The sequence below is a fragment of the Meleagris gallopavo genome, chromosome 7, assembly GCF_905368555.1.
Source record: "Meleagris gallopavo chromosome 7, MGAL_WU_HG_1.1, whole genome shotgun sequence".
Taxonomy (NCBI): domain Eukaryota; kingdom Metazoa; phylum Chordata; class Aves; order Galliformes; family Phasianidae; genus Meleagris; species Meleagris gallopavo.
The window spans coordinates 29,432,192-29,450,471 of NC_139410.1; the positions used below are offsets into that span (position 1 = coordinate 29,432,192).

Consider the following 18,280-nt stretch of genomic DNA (forward strand, 5'->3'; position numbering starts at 1 on the left):
TAGCTGGGTATTACTTGGCGCTGCCCCAGCTGCACGAACTCTCATTAATATACAACAGTGTAATCAAGGTAATAATTTAGTGCTCGCCTGAGGGTGCAAAGAGATTTCACTCTCTAAAATAAAAATGGTAGCTACGATAGCTGCTTTTTACTAGCTCCCCACACAGACAAGCCTGGGGCAAAGTTTATCTTCCCAGGTTAGAAGGTGTGGTAGCTGGTGTAAGACAGCTAAGCAGGCAAGCAAACAGATAGTTCCATGGGCTGTACCTCCTTCCCACTTGAAACTAGGACGCAGCTCTTCCCAATTAACAACTGGGCCCAAATCACTGTCTCTGTCTTTTTCATGTGATAAGCAGAATCCTTCCCTAGCACATCTGGTAATGTGGAAAAGGTTAGTGTCTCCCTTAAATTACCCATGGGCATTCAAATATGGAGAGCCTCTTTTAAGAGTGGCTCCATTTAGAAGCACAAATAAGATAGAACTACTCAACTACAAAAAATGATTCAGAGAAACCAAATCATGAACCTAAGCTTTGCAGGCATGCTCTTCAAGGGCTGCCTAAATAGATGCACAGTGTGAAGTGTGTTTGCTGTGCAGCCAATTCAAGCCCTACCTCACCACTTACTGATCTCCACAGGAGACAAGCCTCAAGCAGAAGAAGCTCATGCTTTTGTTTTCCCATTACTCTTATTTAGTGCAACCAGCAGAGGTGTCCAGCCTGCTTTACCAACTGTTGTAATTCAGGGATGCTGGATACATCCAACCCAACTTAACACTCTGGGATCACAGAGGATGGCTGGTAAGTGGTGTGCAATTGCTAAACATCCTTATTACTCTTATGAGTCCTTTTGTGGATACTCCACTTTCTCAATATGATACATTTGAAGGCTTGTGAGCACAATGAAACAACCACATAGCATTAACTCCCCATCAGCTTACTTGGCTGTAAAAAACCCTCAAGTTTATCTGGGAATGCCACCGCATCTGTCCCAATTGTGTGTGCAGCCAAAACAGTAGGAATTTCTCCAATCTTTCCTTTTCTTGTATTGGTCAGCATGCTCTAATATCTACCTGAATCGCAAGACATGGTGATTTGAACATTTATCTCCATCAGTCATCTGTACAATGCTTTCAAACTCTGCCATGTTGAGTAACAGCATAACTTCACGTTGTACCTCCTCAGGTTCTGGAGCCAGTTAGTTCTGTTGCTGATGTAGTTAACACAGCAGGCGTGATAGAAATGTCAGAATTCTCATGCATGTTGTCATAACAGAGGGAAAGCGAGAGGATTTAGAAACATGGGATGAGTACCACAGTCCCTTCCATAAAGGATGTTTTCTTTATCAAGTTATCAAGTTATATCTTGAAATATAAACAAGCCACAGGCTGAGGGAGCTGGGCTTGTTCAGCCTGGAGAAGGGTGTAGGTTGACCTCATTGCAGCTTTCAGTACCTAAAGGGAACCTACAAAACAGGAGGGGAGTCAACTCTTTGAAAGGGCAGGTAATGGCAGGACAAGGGGAAATGGTTTTAAGTTGAGGGTGGGAAGATTTAGGTTGGATATCCAGAGGGAACTACTTTACTATGAGAGTGGTGAGGTGCTGGAACAGCTGCCCAGAGAGGCCGTGGATGCCCCATCCCTGGAGGTGTTTAAGGCCAAGTTGGATGGGGCCCTGGACAGCCTGGTCTAGTATTAAATGGGGAGGTTGGTGGCCCTGCATGTGGCAGGGGGTTGAAGATTCATGATCCTTGAGGTTCCTTCCAACCCTGGCCATTCTGTGATTTAGTAATTCTATGATTCACATTACAGAAAAGAAGTATGGGATGGTTGGTTAAGGACAGAAAAGAAAACCCATTATTTGTGTTGCTTTGGGATCATAAGGATGATTGAATAATAACACTTTGACCATTTCCATTATTTCTCCAAGGGAACAAAGAAGACAATAAAAAGCCTTGTATTGGTTCTCATTTGATCATAAAATAAGTTAATAAACAATAGGCCTGGGCAAGGGAAATTCATCTTGCTTTCTGGATTCTTATAAGAAAAAGATCCCGAGTTTTAAAGTCTAAACAGTAAGTTAATTGAAATATGAAATAATGTTTTTTTGATTGAGAAAATATAATAGTAATCATGATGTCAGAAAACTGCTGCAGGTACTACCAGTTACTGCTGCAAGCAGGGGAAGCAGCTGCGTTCCGCTGAAGTTTCACCCAGTTTGTCTTTCCCAGCTGGTGGCTGCTGTGGAGTTTGGATCAGGTGCTGCATATGTTTTATTAAATCACCAAAGCTATCATTTAAATTATTTGAAACATGTAAAAAAGATTGTTTCTGGTTTTGAAAATCCTACATGAGAAGAATGCTCCATGGTTCTCAATTTAAGTGAAAGTTTTGTATCTATGACTCAACATGTTTTGTATTTCAAACTGTGATTTGTTTTCCTTGTCCAGAATATTGCAGTTTACAAAAGAATGACATTGTTTCACAATATGTTTCCCAGGTCAAAATAAATGTATCATCAAATTGGCCGTGAGAAGAGTCAAGGGAATTTAACCACAATGCTCTTCAAGACATTGCAGATACGGAACTGGAACAATAAATAGTTCTTTCAACGTATGGAAGCCTTTGTGATTCATCAAACTGCCCACTCGGTGTCTCTTTACCATAGGAACAGTCCACAGATCATTTCCCCTCTGAAACTCCTTCTGTGCAGTACTTTTTGCTGATTAAACTTGTTGTGTCTATACTTTGGGGGTAACACTGGTGAACGAGAGAAGGAGACATCCCAAGTGACAGCCTGGGCAAGCACAGCTCCTGCCAGAGCGCCTCATTAGAGCGCCCAGGCTGAGGTCACTCTCTTACTGGTGCTGTACAGTCCAATTTAATTGGGATAAGGGACTGATACAGCACACTGCTCTTTCGATAAGCAGAGTAAACTCATTCTGTCCATCACAGCACTTGTGTGGTTGTTTTTTTTTTTAATTTATTATTATTTTAAGATTTAACAAACACTACTTAGGAAGGAAATTCAAAGCCAGATATTTGTTCAAAATCTGTTCAAAATGCCAGATATTTGGTATGAAAGCTGCATATTTTTCTCACCTCAAAACTTCTCCCTTTTTTTTCCCCCCCCAGAGTTGTTGGCTATAAGTGCCTCAGTTTCTGCTGTCCCCCCTTCTGGTGGGAGAAGTTCCAGAATATGGAGTTCTAAATGAAACAGACTGTAGATCTTCTCAGGTTGGACAAGTTACAGCTGAGATAAATTTGCCATGCTGGTTGAAACAAGGAGTTTGGGGCAACCTGCTTTCCATGGTCACTGCTTCTCATTTGTCATTCTGAAAAGTTTAATACTAATAGGCAAATCCCCAGTACTCTATTGAGCTTCCATTGTTCACAGCAATGCTGTTTTGAGAGCTAGTTCAGACCTTTAAAGTATTCTTAAAAGGCCCCCACCACAATGCATGAAAAAATGCTTGTGCTGAGTTATACTTGTTGCCTTCTATCTTTCTGATGGACTTCTGCAAGGACCCTAAGGCTGTTTTAATGAGTTTTGCTTAAGTTTTGGCGCTGACTGGGCACACTGTAGAGATTTGTCCTGCACAAGAAATGCAGAATGAAATAAAAGCAGAAATAAATCTGAGCAACTTTTCTATAGTGGACCAAATCTAATTGCTCTGTTAATAACAAAAGATTTTGGCCTTCAGAGGGCAGAAATGCCTTACACACACACACAGTTAATCTTATCTACATAACTAAACTGTGAATCTCTAAATGTTCAAGACATAGAATCAGGTGGGTGCTCATATTATTTTTCTTCATCTATCCTTAGTATTCTTCTACCTTCCCCCTCCCTCCCCCCTTTTCTTCTTCCCAACTAGGAAACCAGATTCTTTACAATTATTCTTTCTAATATGACTCAAATATATTCATACTGAATCATATTCTGAGGACTAGTGAAATCTGGTTGATCAGGAAATGGGGCTGATGCATTTCAGAAGTTTGTGAGTCAATTTAATATTGAGTTAAGTTGGACTTTTATGCCAGCAGACTTGGAATAAACAGAGGTATTGCCAGTTTGTGCCACACATTCCTTCTGCACATTTGGCCTGAATTCCTGCAAGCTGTAAGGCTCTAACTTTGGTTACAGTTAATCACCTCTGAAGTTACACTGCACAGTCATTCTCTGAAGCTGAAAAATGGGGTCTAGGAAGATATATATATATAGATAGATAGATAGATAGATAGATAGGTAGATACATTTAACTTAAAGAATGGCATTGTTGCACTAACAACTGCAGCTCTTTCCTTATTTTCTGCTACCACCTTTGTTTATATTGTAAGATAACAAATGTGGGTATCTTACATAGAAACAAAAGAGCTTAAAAAGAAGAAAAGAGAGTCGGGGAAAGAGCCTGAACATGAAGGCAAAATAGTAACAGTGGATCATAGCTGGGTAACTGTTTTCAAACAAATAGGCTTGTTAGAGCAGAGGAGAGACCAAGTGAGAAAGAAGTGTGAGAAAATAGGCTGAGAGGGTGCTTCTCAAAGATTCTGAGATTACATGATGTCAGGATTAGCACTTCCAGTGACAGAAATAACAAGTGGGGTCACATGAGATAAGGGGAGAAAAGAAAAAGGTTTGTGTTTAGCATCAAGATCCATTAGGATGATCACCAAAAACATAATGTTCAGAACCCCCAAGTCAGGAGTACAAGAGCTCATATCAACCATATTTCATCACAGAACAGAAGATAGCTGACTTCCATAGCCTGCTTTCATTCAAATTTTTAGGAAACTACTTCAGATGTGTCATTCATTTGTTTACTGTATGTTGTGCTACACATAGTAGCTAACTTGATATGAACAAGTGGTCTTAAAAGATACTTTCTGTGTTTCCATGCTAGCCTTGAATTTCAACTCCTTTTAATAGCAGAATGCCATCCCTAGCCTGTCTCTCCTTGTCAATTTTGGTAGACCTTGTCATACAACCATCAGAATGTAACATCCCATTCTATATATATTTAGATCTTTACTCTTCTGCGGGTCATGCTGTTCTTTCCAGTCTGCCTAGTTTCAGTAATCACTCAACACATTAAGGAGGAAACAAGAAGCAAATAAAAATCATGAAGAAAATGAGATGTAATATAAAAATCATGGTAACTCACAGTTGGGCTCTCTTTGCCTTTGCTGTCTTTACTGGAAGGTCCACTCAGCTGCTCAATTAAACTGAAATGTGTTAATTGTTCAGGTCCATCCTCTCCAAAATGGCCATAGAGACTGTGTTGGTATAAATCCAAGATTGACATCGGGTTCCCCAGAACTGACTTTCTCTGCTTCTGTTTTTCCTGCTCAGCTGTAAAAGATATTAAAAATAATGTCAGTAAGGCATATTTACTTGATGAAATAGAGCCTAAATAAATTGTAATGTAATTTTACATTTTTTTAATTTTTTTTTTTTTTATATTTTAAGGTATTTGGAATTCAGTGGTAATAAAATAATTAGAATACTAGCTGCTAACTCTCCAATCAATACACGTAGAAAGGACTGTTCATGTCTAACACTCAGGGTGAAGGAGATGGCATGAGATGGCTAAAATACATTTCCTTTTTGTTTTTTCTCTTAATATAGAAAGGTTGTTTAATTTGGAAAGATTGCTCCATTTATTTATTTGCTGTAAGTTTTCATTCTCCATTCTTAATAGCCTTACATGGTAGATATGCTAAGCAACTTTTTAATGTCTTTCAGTTGGACTACTTCTGATAATTCATTCATTGTAAATACATTTTTAGCCAATGAAAACAAACAACAGTATAAAACATAGTCTAGCAAGGTTAAGAAACAGGCCCTACACATTTGTTATATATCTACTGTAATACAAGAACATTACGAGTACAACCCCAGCTTCCAAAGCCCAAAGATCAAAACTCATACCTAAGATCAAAACCAAAGAAATTTTCTGCAGCTTCATGAAAAAACACAGGGGAGAGAGGCTTAAATGATCATTAGACTCTTTCCTCACACATTTTGTTACACAAACTTCAATTCTATCTTGTAACCTATAGCATCAGAAGAGCCTCTGCCTCCAGTGCCTCCCATAGAATCACAACAGAACAAAACCTCCATGAAATTGGAATCAAAACATTCTCATGGTTGAAATGGAAGAACCCATAACTTTTGGCTTACTCCAAGCTATTCTGCTGACTTTCTCTGTAACACTAGGCAATGCACTGGGAGTCTCCTCCAAAGCCCACCAAATCAATGAAACTCTTATCACTGGCTTTCAATAGTCTTTGCATGGGCACTCAGTCTATCAATCTCCCTGTTCCCCACACAAAAATGGAAAATGAAAATCACTCCAACATTAGAATACTGCAACAAGGGAAAATTCATTAATGTTCTGAGGACTCATCTAGTAAATATAATTATCTATGCATACAAAAATGTTCTCTGTGCCTCGGTTTGCTACAGCCCCCACCTCAGCCTCATGTGGATGTTTTGAGGATATATCACTTGTATGCATAAAGAAGCTAGGATCTTTGAACACAGAACGGAATAAAATACTGTTAATAATCTGAATGTGGGAACTTGTATTTATAGGGCAGAAATCCTGTTTAAAAAGAACGTCTAAGGCAGAAATACTTCTGCAATAATGGCTTGTAATTCTGTTTTCTATTTGCCTCAGTCACAATTATGAATTTCAGTTCTCTCCCTAGCCCAAAGGTTAGGCACATATACAAAAAATTAATGGTTTGCTGTGCAAAATGGCAATTTTAAGTTCTGTTTACGTATCACCAAACTTGGAACCTGCTGTCATTTAATGCAACTGCTTACACATGCTGAAATCCTTATTTTTGCAAACTGTGATCAATACTGGAAGAAATCCTTACCTTCTCCTTTGAAAAAAAGCCCAAGAAAACAACAACAAAACCCACCAGAGAATGTAATCTGTAGCAAGCAATTCTGTTTATTGGCTGAGGTAAATTACTTGCAACATTTCATACAGATTAAAACCACAAAGTTACATGAGTAATGTAAGTAAACAGCCTGAGCCTGCTCTGCTCTGCCCGTGGTGTAATCACACAAAATGGATCCTCTCTGAAAATGCCAAATGTTTCAGCCCAGCTCCCAGCAGACACTACAGAGCACAGTGTGCCTGCCTACAGCATCTCACTGTCCGTGGCACTTTTAATGCAATCATCTCTGCGGTATCAACTGTAGGTGCTAATATCTGGTAGGTTAAGCCCACTGCTGTGCTAGGGGTCAACACAAATCCTCTATATCACTGAAGCACTGCTTAAGCTCTTAGGGTCTCAGTAGTGCTGAGACCTTGCACTGGCCTTTGCACTCGACAGAATTTATCAGTGGAGGGAAGGCACTGGCTGTGTGGGCAAGGAGATGAGCCACGCTCTGCTCCCCTCCCAGGGGACACACAGCTGCACTGCAGGGTGGCTTGCAGCATGGCGAGCTGGTGGGCACGGCAAGGCAGTTATTAAACACACAGAAAACTCCTACCTCGGGAGCTCTGCTTAAGGTGCTTTCATCTACTGGAATTCAGTAAATCCCGAATTGCTACCAGATGCTGCAGAAAGGTTTGATACTTGAAAATGGCAACATATATATGGAGTTGTGCATATGCACAGTTGTGGTGGCGTCACAACCAACAACACTTTGATGCAGAGGTTGGAACCCTATGGCCTTGATCACTGAGTTATTATAACCAGCTGATAAAATTTAAAAAGTAAAAAAGAGGAAAGAATCTTTATAGACACCTTTTAAATTTTGTAATAATGTAACAGAAGACTTTTTACTTACAGTGCAGTTATTTGTGCATAAAAGCCTAGAAGTTTAGCTCCTGGTAGCAAAAATAGCAGAGGAGAGGGGAAAAAAAAAGATACACAGATAGAATAGAAAGCAATAAAAAGCTAATGGAAAATGAGACTGAAGTAAGATCTGGGGTTAGAAAGCAAAAACTAGACAGTCCAGTGAAGGACATTATCTGTTGCTGAGTCAGAGTGGAGATACGCATTCCTTATGAACAAATTTTCAATTACCTTGTTTGTTGCTCTTTGTTAACTCTACCAACGTCTCCTCTGCAGTTCGAAAATAATTTGTTCCATACTCGGGCTCCTGTTCAGTGTCACTGCTGCTGGCAGAGTAAGTGCACACTCTTAGAGCTCTGTCCTGCACAAGTAAGGGTATTGAGATCATTCAGATGATGCAAATATACAAAAGTAATGCAGAAGATGGTATTGTGAGTGGAACATTTTATATTCTTCATGCAATGGAAATGGATAATTCAACTGTTAAAACATCTTTTACTATTTTAATTAACCACTTGTCCTTCAAGTAAGTGATCATCAAATACTACCTACTATTGTAGCCTCAACTGCCTATCAAGACTCAAGAGAGTTTTTTAAAATGTATTTTTCAAAGAGTGACATCAATTTCCCCATCCTCTCATGTACACTGCAGCTCTAACTGATGCTGAAGGACATTCATTAGATAGGAAGCACATACTTGTGGAGTGGGTATCAGACCTGAGGGATTGTGCATGCAGCCAAATATGCCCAACACTGCTCATAAAACAGGGAGTATCCAAGCCAGCTGCAGTGCCAAAGCCACATTCACACATCAGATGCAGACACACCAAGCCCTTGACTTTACACAGACCAATTACCAGTACACATGTACCATATCAACCTGGTCTGGGGACTGGGGGTGACCTGTTGTGCCTGAGTTAAGGTGAATATCACACTCATGTTGTTGTGACTTGGAAGCCAAAGGTGTTTCACTACAGAGGATTCACTGCCAGTTTGCCAATAATATACAAGACTAAACCATTTTTCTTTCTGTTTCTGTCCTAAATATCCATAGCATGGACTATATAAAAATGTGAGCTATTCCAGTTAGTAAATAAATGGATAAAGCAGACATGCACAAAAGTTAAGCAACCAAAGGTTTTCAGCCTCTTACAATGTAAGTCCTATTAGCCAGCAGTCTGACAGCTCCCTTGCCTTAATGCCCACTATCTGGAGTAAGTTTTTCTTGCTATTTGCTAACCTGCTGACCCTGTGCTTCTCACAGGGCTTGACAGCCTGGCATGAATATGAATAACAACCATCAGCTGTAGCTTTTACACAGGTATATACATTTGCCTGTTCGTTCTTTCTGCAGTTTTCATGAAAACGCTGAAGGACAGACAGATCACTGCAGAGATTAACCACAGCCACACAGAAACATGTAAAAAGAGAATACTTTCTCTTTCACAGTACTTTCATAGCACACCAGCTCAATCACACACACTACATTACACAGCCATACAGACAAGGAAAAACAGACCTGGGGGTGGGGGGAACACAACGTATCTGAATTTCCAAAGGAAAACAAGCAAACAAGATCAAATTTCTCTAAGAGAAAAACACAGTAAAAAGGTATCAATTTCCTTGTCTATAAAATGCCTGTGCATTATAATTAAGCATAATTTGTAAGGCATGAGGACAAAGTGCCTTTCAGTGCTGTATTATTAATAAACAATGAGATTGCCAATGAAGGGCAAAAAAATAATAAATGTAGCTATTAGACTGTTAGTTATTCTTTCCACTGTATTAAAAACATTCACCATTTCTGATTCTTTACACCACAATACATATCTCATTTAATAGATGACGCTTCTTAACTGATACCTTTGTTTTTGTAGTTTTCTTGGTGGTCCAATCTGAAAGAGCTTTTCTATTTTCTACAGTTTCTTCAGTAAGCTCTAATGAGGTAGAGGTCACAGAACTTGGTTCTTGTTCACTTTGCTTTGCAAGGTTAATTATTCCTGAATTAAGAAAGGCATTATTTAAACTGTAGATCTCATCGCCATCTTCATGAGTGCTTCAATTGTAAGTCAGTAAAAACTGAGTGCTAATCATGACACTTGTATTACCTCAAATTACGTTTAGTTTCTTACTGGAATGACTCTAGCAACTACAGCGGCAGAATATTATCCAAAGCCTTTTTCCACTTAACGACAGGAGAGGAAGGCACAGATTGAAATCTCTCTATTAATTTTGACATATATACTCTTTCAAATAAGAAACAAGACACAATAACTTCTTCCAGGCATTGTATGTTCTGCTTTGCTATTTTATGTTCTCAGAGAGAGAACAGGGTGTTAACATAAATATAATTAGAAGTACCTTTCTAGCAGAAACTCTCAGTCAGTTAGCCTTTTTATTTGCAATATTTGCACTATGCAAAATCAGAACATCAGAGAAGATATACGGCACATATGAAACAAAGTGATAATTGAAATTTGGAAGAGAGAGAGAAGGGAGAGGAAAAGAATCAATTGAAAATAATCTGGTAAAGAATGAGTTGACCCTACCATCTCATGTATACTACTTTTTTAACATCTCTTCATGACAATTTAATTAAGATACAAACCTTACAAGTTTGGTGCAGTGAATATTAACATTAGGATCAGAACAATCTTACTGCAACTGACTTCTTATGAAGCAATTCAGTGGTTGCAGTTTCTATTCAATTTGTTATAATGACAGTGTTTAATCATGGAGTCTACTCTATAGCACATTGCTGAATTGAGGTCACACATGTGGCTATTCAAGCATGTAGCATATAATCTATAACTAAGATTTCTCTTCTGAATCCTTCTTAGCTGTACCATTAATTAACAGTACATTTATTTAAAATATACTAAGTACTAAAATATCTTTTATTTAGCTTTGATTTGAAATGAGCAGAGCAGACTGCAATGAAGCATGCAATGTGTGTTTGCAGTCTATTATACCATTACAACACCACAATGGGAATATTGCTTAATCAACTAGTTCTAAGGCGTTTAATTAGAATTCTGCTATTACGCATCTGATGAACATATAAAAGAGACTTCTTTCCTCCTAGGCTCAATCTCCATCAGCTCGTTAGCAGAACACATATTTGATGGACTTAAACTAAGTTTAAACTTCATATTTAACCTTCCATGTTAATTATATGGAATCTCACTTATAGATACAATATGGACTCATGGAAGTTAAGTGCTCACAAGTTTTACATGGGCAAATATGTTTGTTGACACAGTGCTAACAAGCATAACACCAATGACACTGCATTTGATCAAGATAACAACAAAACAAAACAAAACACAAAACACACTCTTCTCCATGAAATCAATTACTATTAGTGTTTTTTTCCCATGTCTATTGCGCTATGAAAAATTGTATTACAAAATAAATGCTATGTGTAATGATTGGCATATATATTAGTAACTCAGAGGCCTTCAATATATTAAAGAAAATGGTCAGTGTACATTTGTAAGGGATTGCTTGAGTTCAATGCAACTATGTACTAATATAAAGTTACATGTTGATGGTTTGCTGGACTGTAAGTCTGTTCATTGCTTTGTCAGCTTTCCTTTTATAGTCCATAGTAAACCCATACTTGGTAGACAACTTAAAGTGAGGTACTTTACGTTCATATAAATAAATATATTTGTACCATGTAGTAAAAAAATAATAAGAGTTCCTTTGAGGCCCAGGCCATATATTCAGAATTTATGCATTGAGGCCAAAGGAATATTTTGTCTCAATATAGCTTCAAAAGCAAGTCTTTGTGGATATGTCTTTTCTGTGTCACAACATAGCTATTCTTTGTACTTTCCTATACAGTCTGATCCTGAATACTACTGAACATCTGTATTTTTATTCAGTTCAAATTCCAAGGCTGGCATATTTTTTTTTCAAGTTCTGTTTCTTGAGAAAACAATTTAAGTACTTAACACTTTTCTTCCTTGGTTACAGATAAGCATTGTGTGTAACAAAATTTCCATATGGCTCTGGTCACAAACTTGTTAACCTCACGCATTCCTAAAAACAATATTTTCTGCTCTGCATTTAACATTTCTGTTATCAATCGTCATTATTATAGGACTTCTGCTTATCTAAACAGACATCGGGACAGAAATAATGTGATTTTCAGTGTAATTGACATTTTACCTGAGGAATCTGGTTTTGGAAGGCGACTTTGAAAAGGTCGTATACCTTTGGCAGTCATGGCTGGATCAGATGTTGAGTGACTAATTATGCTTTCCACAGACTCCTGACTCATAGCTGTTGAAGGCACTTCTCGCTCAAGAGTTTTGGCTTTTACTGAAGGAGCTGAAAGAAGAACTTGCTCAGACGGTGCGAGGGCTTCTGTTTCCAAGGTCGATTCCTGCTTAGACACGTGTCGCCCCGCAGATCGGTTCCCTGAGTCGGGGAGTGGGAAGGTTCCAATCCCGCTGTCCAGTGTCCTCATCTGGCAGCAAGACTCTAAGGCACAGGAAAATTCTGTGATGCGGTGGAGTGAAAGAAGTGGCTGGTTCTTAAAGATAGGAAAAGGGTCTATGGGAAATGAGGGCATTTTCAAGGTAAGGTTTCAAGAAAAGAAAATCATTTTGCATCTTGTGAGTATGCTGCTGTTATTTGCATGCTTTCAACACAATGTATTCATTTAACTGAAAACAATGAAATACCATTTTCAGGTGAAATGAAACCAGCACACATCAATATGCTGAGATTGGCCTGCCACAAACTCAGGATGTGACAATGAATAGAAGAGGAATGTTCTGGAAAGTGAGTGCAGCCGTTTTTAAATGACTTAGTTTGAAGACCCACAGAGAGGTGTTCATCCAAATGTGAATTCTTACAGAAAATGAAGACTTATAAATTTCCAGAGATGTTGGTCTCTCAAAACTTTCTCGAGAACTTGGATAGAAGGTTTGCCTTGTCACACTCTGGTTCAGCACATCCCACCTTCGTAAGCGCACACTTCACAACACCAAGCGAAGGACTTGGTTTGGAAGCAGTGTGGCTGTGCACAGCCTTCCAGCAAACGTTACTAGGGTGTCACATCAGCTGCCCTAGCATTTTCCGTTTATTCCCACAGATTTGTTTGTGTAAGGAGCACACAATACTGAAGAAACCACAGTTCTTCTGAGAGGCATGAAGTTCAGAGAGGGATCAGCACTAACAGCTGGAAAAGGGGTATACATTAGGTTAAACATCCCTTGACAGCAAGATCTGCAGTCTGTGGCAAATACTCCCAAAGGAAGTAGAAGTATTTCCTTTGCTTGAATAATTTAAGTCTACACCAAATAAAAGACATACCGCAGTGAACAATTGTACTCTAGCAGGAGATGCAGAATATGACCCAATACATCTTTTCTATCTCTATATGTTCCTGAGTATTGATTTTTTTTATGATATCCTCATTTGTTATTTAAGTCTGTTGTAGTTAGCAGTCCTATGTCAAGTCACATTCATTATTTTTCCCTCTGCAGTGTCCTAATACTGAGAAATTTGGAGATTTGGAGAGGCAGTGCTCCAGCTAACAACTATCAGTTATCAAGCAAAGAAAAATACAGAATAAGAAAGGACTTCCAGTAGTTTCTTCTTGATGAGAAGGAAGATATCTATAGAGCACTGGTTATGTTTGAAAGGCAGAGCTCTTCAGAGGAGACACTGAGTAAACTGGAAGCACCACAGAAAAGAACATCCTAAAACCAATGATCTGATAACCCAAGCTATTCCCTGTCACTTGGGACCAGGAGGTTACAAATGAAATGTACTGATAGATGCCAGACACAATCACTACAAGCACATTATCTCTACTTCAACTGACTGGCACAAACTAAGTTTCTGTTTGAAGGTAGTAAAGCTGAAGAAGTGTGTATGTTACTAACTGTGTCGGCCAATTTATCTTAATATTAAAAGCAAACAGCAACAAACAGGGCAACTTTATTTTAGATACCAAAGAAAAGAAGAAAAAAAAAAAAAGGTCACAGATTGCTCTGCTTAAACCAGGCTTTCTCTGTAAGGCAGGTAGCAAAGGGACTTATTTTCTACCAAAGCATCATCTCACCTCAGGAAAGGCGTGCAGTTCCCCTGTGTGCTCACCACTACAGCTGGTTTGATATTTTCCTCACATAAGTTTTCAAGTTTTGGCTACAAAACTACAAAATTGACATAAATTTCAGCTGAAACATTTGAGTAGCAACCAGAATTTTCCACAGAAAGCAGACATTTTCAAGAAAAAAAATATCAGTCAAAAATAGCTCTGTATCAAGAACAGTTTCACTGGGAAATTTCCAGCAAGCTGTTTTCAGAAGTACCCTTAAGCCTTGAAAGAAGGTTTTGAGAGATATATAACATCGAGTGGGCAAGGAGTACCTACAACACTCAAAATGAAAGGATGCTAATCCCATCAGTAAGGGAAGACAGAAATCCTAACAACTGTCTTTCTTTAGATAGATCAAGATTTTCTATTAAGCTGACAAGAGTAATTGGTGAACATGTAACTTTTTTTTCTGACAGACAAAGGGATTATCATTTTTCTAGTATTTTGAAACATGCCAAATTATTAATTAATACTTTTTCTTTTTTTTCATAATGATATCTCAAATGTAATAAGTCTGTGCAAAACTGCTTGATCAGTTAATAAACATCTTTAAGCTACATGTGGCATTGGCAGGAAGAACTTAAACTACAGATGGCAAAACAGATCTCTTTATTTGCACATCCTTCTCTTCATCTGCAATGCTAAAGCATCCACAAAAAAATGAATGTATTTGTGCCAAATCAGTGTCAATTTCAAGCAAATTATTCCTTTTGGGTTTACACCATCATTTGATCCAATTAGTCAAAGATGAATGCGTTAATGTTTTCTATCTGGATACGAAGCGTAACCAGTATGTAAAACTAAAAATCCCTGTAAGACTACCCTAGGTAAAAAATATCACAGCCCTGATATTCCCATAGGCACTGCACAGAAATGGAATAACACACACTAAGGAACAGTTAATAGGAGGACTGTGCAGTGCATTTTTAAACAATGAGTCTGTAAGTGAACCTGAACAAAAATAAGCGTTGGCTTAAATCTGGAATTAGAGTTTACGCCTATTTATAATAAAAAGAAGAAGAAAAAAACATATTTCTTCTACTGCTTCTTCCTAGTCAACCTTTTTTTTTTTTTTTTTTTGCAGAAATCTCTAACTTGGAGATGTCATTTGTCCAATTGTTTGACAGCTGTCTTCACAGTTGACCATAATCTCTGAAATGTATTTCCTAACTTGAAATACAAATTGCTGCCTCATTTCAATTTAAGACCCACCCTAAAACAAGTCAAAAATTAGCTGACCAGCAATCCTGCCAATAACCCTGTTCTCTATTTTGACAGTTACGTACGGATTTTTTATTTTTTATTTTTTTGCAATAAACACTTCCAATCTCCTACCAGCATTTAGGTCCCTTCCTTGCATACATGGAAAGACTGGCAGCAAGCAACAGGGATGTTACAGAGAATAAATGAACTGGAAAAAAACCTGGATAATGCTTGAAATTTTGTATTCCACATCTGTCAGAGTCAATTAAATACACAGGCCTACATGCATTTTCCACCTGGGGACATCCTACAATTGATGACTGCTGGAATAATCTCTCTGTATTATACTGATATACTTACTAAAAATCTACTCATTTTTCACAGTAGACAAGATATTAGAAATGGATATGATTTTAGTCCTTAAGAAAGGACTTTGGAATCTTCAGAATACAAGTAACGAGACTTCTAGTTCATGTGAAGAGCAACTTTAAGCATTGTGTAAAAGGTAATTAACTGCAGCCCAATTGCAACCTGGTTGCCAACAAGGCCAGCCTAGAAATATTTTGGGAAGCCATCCTGCTTCTTTTATGGCTATATGTGTCTTTGACTTTACATCTGTCCTAGCCAATCTGCCTTATACATTTGCAACTGTCTTTAAGAAATCCCGATAGATGAGCATGAGTTGAGAAGAAAGAAAAGTCCTCATGCCTGATGCAAGGAGTGAATCCAAGATAAGCAATGTGTCTGCAGAAATGCAGAAATGTGGCTTTTCCAGGAATATTTTTTTCCTTAGTACCTTGAGATGCAAAGGTTGGAAACCAGTAATAGCACACTAAGGAACATCTTATTGGGGACTGCTCATTCAAGGCATGGATGGATGCTTTCCTTCATTTCTTACTGTCTAATTAGAGACCTATCCTATTGTACATACAAAACAGCAAAACCTAAAAAAGGAGAGTTCATTATTTACCTAGGCACTGACTGTGGGCTGCCTCAGCCATGCCTTCTCCATGTAACAACAGGCCTATCTCTTTCCCTCTTTATGCTTCAATTCTTTGTATTAATACTGAGAGCTAATAATGCCTCCCTGTTAAAGAATGATATCATAAGAATAAGGATCCTAGGAATTTTGCAACCAGTATATAACCACTCTGCAATTGCTTCGGTGAGCAATGCTTGTGTAGGAATACCCCAAATCAATTCAGCCACTAGCTATTTCAGAAGCTGTTCAGAAACTAAGCTGCAGAAGACTTCCAAGGAGCATTACAATCATTATTTTTGCTATTACTATTAGAAGTAGCTAAGCTGACTCTAGTTTGGGAACAACTCCATTAGTCCACAGTTGCAAAAGAGTCAAAGTCACACTTAGCATCCCAGATAAATGGGCTGCACACAGTGCCCAAGAGTGCATTTGCTGCTGGTATTATTTGGCTGTTCCACTGATGGTCTGTGTTCACTGACTGGTGCATTTGAAGCCCTTAAGGATAAAAGGGGTGGAATCACTGATTTGCCTGCTCTCAAATAGCTCTTATATACTGGATTTCAGTTTCACTCACCTTGAGACATTTTCCTTGATTTTCTGTTCCCAACACACAGGACTAGTGACAGTGCTTAGCCATAAATGCTTTCCCTGGTAAATACAGACTAATTAATAAGTGCCCAGGAAGCTTTGGGTTTTGCAAATGCAAAGGAGAACATATGATATTTATTTTGTTTATTTTAGTACCAACTGCTTTTTGTTTATTAGTAGAAAACAAGGCTGAAATTAAAGCCACATGAATATTAAATGAGGCTTTAAATAATATTTTTTTTTTAGTTCTGCCCTGCAGATGGCTTTACTTAAGGGTACTGGCAATAAACACTCAGATATATACATGCAAACCTGAAACAGACTCATTTTATTTCTTAATTAATGATGTGAAAACTCATTAACAACACAGAGTTTTGAGTGACTTTTAGGTAAGCTACAATTTTTACCCTCAATACTCAAGTACAGCTCTTCCAAAATAGCTGAATCACAGTTAAAGCAGCTGCATCGAGGCAGGAGCTGGTGAGAAACCATATGATTTAAAGCCAGAATGAACACAATTTTCCTTCAGGAACTCCATTTATTTGGGGAAAAAAAAAAAAAGAAAAAAGAAAAAGTGCAATGTTAAATGGTGTTCCAAAACCACCACTGGTATAAGCATCTTGAAAGAATACACTGGGTCTCCCATCATGGTTTCCTTCTGAAAAGACTGTTTTTTTATGATATGCCATGATGGCTAATCAAATGTCAACAGTTCAGGTGTCTGAATTAAGGTACAAATCGAAGCTCCCTAGACTCTATAAAAGTGGAAAAGATAGTATCAAATTAGGAACTGGTATCCCATCCTCAGAGCAAATTTAGAAAGACATATGCTGGCACATTTTTCACAGAAATCCTCATAAATGTGTTTTCAGAACAGGACCACAGAGTCTGTATGAGTCCATTCAAAACAAACGTTTAAAGTAACTCAATACATACTCGCACAAAATGCTATTCAGTTTGCTCAGATGTATTTCAGGTATATGAATTAGAGTTAATAGGAAATGCATGACTGAAGCTCCATACACATCTGCCTACAGACAGCTCCAGCCAGAAGCAAAAGGTATGTAAAATAGAAACGTTTCAAACAGAGGGACTCAAAGTAGCATAGAGAATATCAGTGTACCAGCAATATGGACTAAGTACATTTATCAAGTACAGTCCTAATTTGAGTGACAAAAACAAACATAGATTGGGCCAGACTGTGAAACAGTGAAAATCAACATAACAGCATTAACTTCAGAGCTGAAGAATCTGGCCATTCTTTTTAATTGACATTTTAAGCCTGAATGAGACCAGCAGATTCCCTGTATCTTGAATAATAATTAGATTGCATCCTATATACAATACATAGAGAGCCACACTGCTACTCATTCTTGTGACAAAATACAGCACTTCTGGGTGAATAAATATAATGACAAAAGAATGAAATTAGCAGAAAATCATTTTGGCTAATAAGAAAGTGTTGATTCAAAATATGAATGCTCTCCTCAGAAGACAAGCTAGATAATGGGCTGCAGCAGTGCTGCAGAACAACTGGCAATTAGACAAGTGCTATGTGAACTACCTGTTGA

General features: G+C 38.1%; 1 protein-coding gene across 8 annotated transcripts in view; it reads right to left on the minus strand.

Annotated features, from left to right (window-relative positions):
- The window catches only part of NCKAP5 (NCK associated protein 5), a 338,518-nt gene that overhangs the window by 20,454 nt on the left and 299,784 nt on the right, over positions 1–18,280 (minus strand). For 6 of the 8 annotated variants that reach the window (XM_085228902.1, XM_085228905.1, XM_085228901.1 and 3 more), the window contains 4 exons: positions 11,995–12,309; positions 9,682–9,818; positions 8,050–8,179; positions 5,163–5,350 (listed from right to left, as the gene is read on the minus strand). In XM_085228902.1, coding sequence (XP_085085028.1) covers positions 5,163–5,350; positions 8,050–8,179; positions 9,682–9,818; positions 11,995–12,309 — 770 coding nt within the window. Of the gene's footprint in view, positions 1–5,162; positions 5,351–8,049; positions 8,180–9,681; positions 9,819–11,994; positions 12,310–18,280 lie in introns of those variants that run through there. The other 2 variants (XM_085228903.1, XM_085228908.1) reach the window with 2 other exon arrangements.